This window comes from Carlito syrichta, unplaced genomic scaffold, assembly GCF_000164805.1.
Source record: "Carlito syrichta isolate Samal-C Ts95f unplaced genomic scaffold, Tarsius_syrichta-2.0.1 Scaffold309147, whole genome shotgun sequence".
Lineage (NCBI taxonomy): Eukaryota > Metazoa > Chordata > Mammalia > Primates > Tarsiidae > Carlito > Carlito syrichta.
This window is the reverse complement of record NW_007253243.1, coordinates 276,103-278,159: the sequence shown is the minus strand read 5'-3', so window position 1 is coordinate 278,159 and position 2,057 is coordinate 276,103. Positions and strand designations below refer to the sequence as shown.

Genomic DNA, 2,057 nt, shown 5'->3' with positions numbered 1-2,057 from the left:
GGTGGGGTTGTGGGGGGGAGGGGGTGGTGCACGGGAGGCTTTCTGATTTCCGCCCCGGCCTATCTTTTCACTGCTGCTCCCTCCTCCTTCCACCAGGTGGTGACTGTGGCCGTGTACAGCTTTTTCCTGACCTGCCTGGTGGGGCGGCAGTTTCTGAACCCAGCCAAGGCCTACCCTGGCCACGAGCTGGACCTCATGGTGCCCCTCTTCACGTTCCTGCAGTTCTTTTTCTACGTTGGCTGGCTGAAAGTGAGTCTCTTGGAGGGCTTGTGGCCAGCAGTGGCCTGGGGTGAGGATGGACAGCCAGGAGAGGCAAGTCTCAGATGCAGAAAGTCGGGTGCTGGACCCTACTGGCCTGCCTGGTCTCGGTGTTGTGTTACATTTGAGAAAACTGAGACCCCAACAGGGGAGGGGCCTGCCTGAGGCCTGCGTCTGCTTCCAAGGCTTCGTCCAAGGCCCAGAACTTAGCAGCATGAGGGGCAGGGAGAGCTCCGTCAGTCTAATCACTTGGTGCTCCCTCAAGAGAAAGTTCTTCAGACGTTTGTCCAGAGCAACGGGGATTCTTGGAACAGGAGTGGCTGTGCAGGCCCTATTGGAGCGGTCACTTCTCGCCTCTGCTTAGGAAAACAAAGCCCTGAGGTTAACTAACCCTCTCCCTTCAGAAGGCAGACTGGTGCCCCCTGTCCTTACTCCAAATGCCTGTTGGGGGGGGGGTCTCATCCCCACCCCAAGGGCTTGTCCAAGCATTCCTTCCCTCCACAGCCAGTCCTCCGGCAGTCCTCTCACCTTGGCCTCTTAAAGTGTTGGGACTAAACGCATAAGACGTTGTGCCTGGCCTATATTTTTATTTTTTATTTTTTGAGTCAGAGTCTCACTCTTTCACCCAGGCTGGAGTGCAGTGGAATAATCACAGTTTCACCGCAGCCTTGAACTCCTGGACTCAGGTAGTTCTCCTACCTCAGCCTCAGCTGGTGCCGGGTTCGGTCACTCAGCCTGTAGTCCCAGCACTTTGGGAGGCCAACACAAGTGGATTGCCTGAGCCCACGGGTTCGAGACCAACCCGGGCAACTTGGCAAGACCTCATCTCTACAATAAATCAAAAAATTACCCGGGCATGGTAGTGCGCACCTGTAGTTTCAGCTACTTGGAAGGCTGAGGTGAAAGGCTTGCCGGAGCCCAGCAGGTCGAGGCTGAGGTGCCTGTGAGCGTGCCGCTGCACTCCAGCCTGGGCAACAGAGTAAGACCCCGACTCAAAAAAAAAAAAGAAAAAGAGTAGCTGGGACTACAGATGTGTGCCAGCACACCCAGCTAATTTTTGCTTTTTTTGTAAAGATGACATCTCATTATGTTGTCCATCTGGTCTCAAACTCCTGGTCTCAAGCAATCCTCCTACCTTGGCCTCCCAGAGGGCTGGGATTACAGGCATGAGTCACCACACCTGGTCTGTCAAGGTGTTTTTTTGTTTGTTTGTTTTGAGTTAGAGTCTCACTCTGTGCCCAGGCTAGAGTGTAGTGGCATGCTCACGGCCACTGCAGCCTCGACCTGCTTGGCTCAGGTGATCCTTCTCCCTCAGCCTTCCTTCCGAGTAGCTGGAACCACAGGCATGTGCCACCACACCCAGCTATTTATTTATTTATTGTAGAGATGAGGTCTTGCCAAGTTGCCCAAGCTGGTCTTGAACCTGTGGGCTTAGGCAATCTTCTCACTTCGGCTTCCCAAAGTGCTGGGATTATAGGTATGAGCCACTGCACCCTGCCTTTGTCAGGGTATCTTAGCGTTTAGTGTCAATTAATAGCCGTGATTCTGCCCACCTGGACCAGCCTTTAATCCAGTACAGCCTCGGCATATATCTGTTGCATTAGAAAATAATGGATCAATAAATGTCTGAAGACACGAGTGAGTAAATAAATGAAAGAATGAACAAAGTTATGCAACTCCAGGCAGCATTAGAAAATAATGAGTAAACCGGGCTCGGTGGCTCAGCCTGTAATCCTGCGCCTTTGGGAGGCTGAGGTGAGTGGATTGCCTGAGCCCGCGGGTTCGAGACCTGCCTGGGC

General features: G+C 53.2%; 1 protein-coding gene across 1 annotated transcript in view; it reads left to right on the top strand.

Annotated features, from left to right (window-relative positions):
- Positions 1 to 2,057, top strand: part of BEST1 (bestrophin 1) — a 17,198-nt gene that overhangs the window by 8,371 nt on the left and 6,770 nt on the right. Inside the window, exon 7 of the mRNA XM_008066851.2 lies at positions 97 to 249. Coding sequence (XP_008065042.1) covers positions 97 to 249 — 153 coding nt within the window. The remainder of the gene's footprint in view (positions 1 to 96; positions 250 to 2,057) is intronic.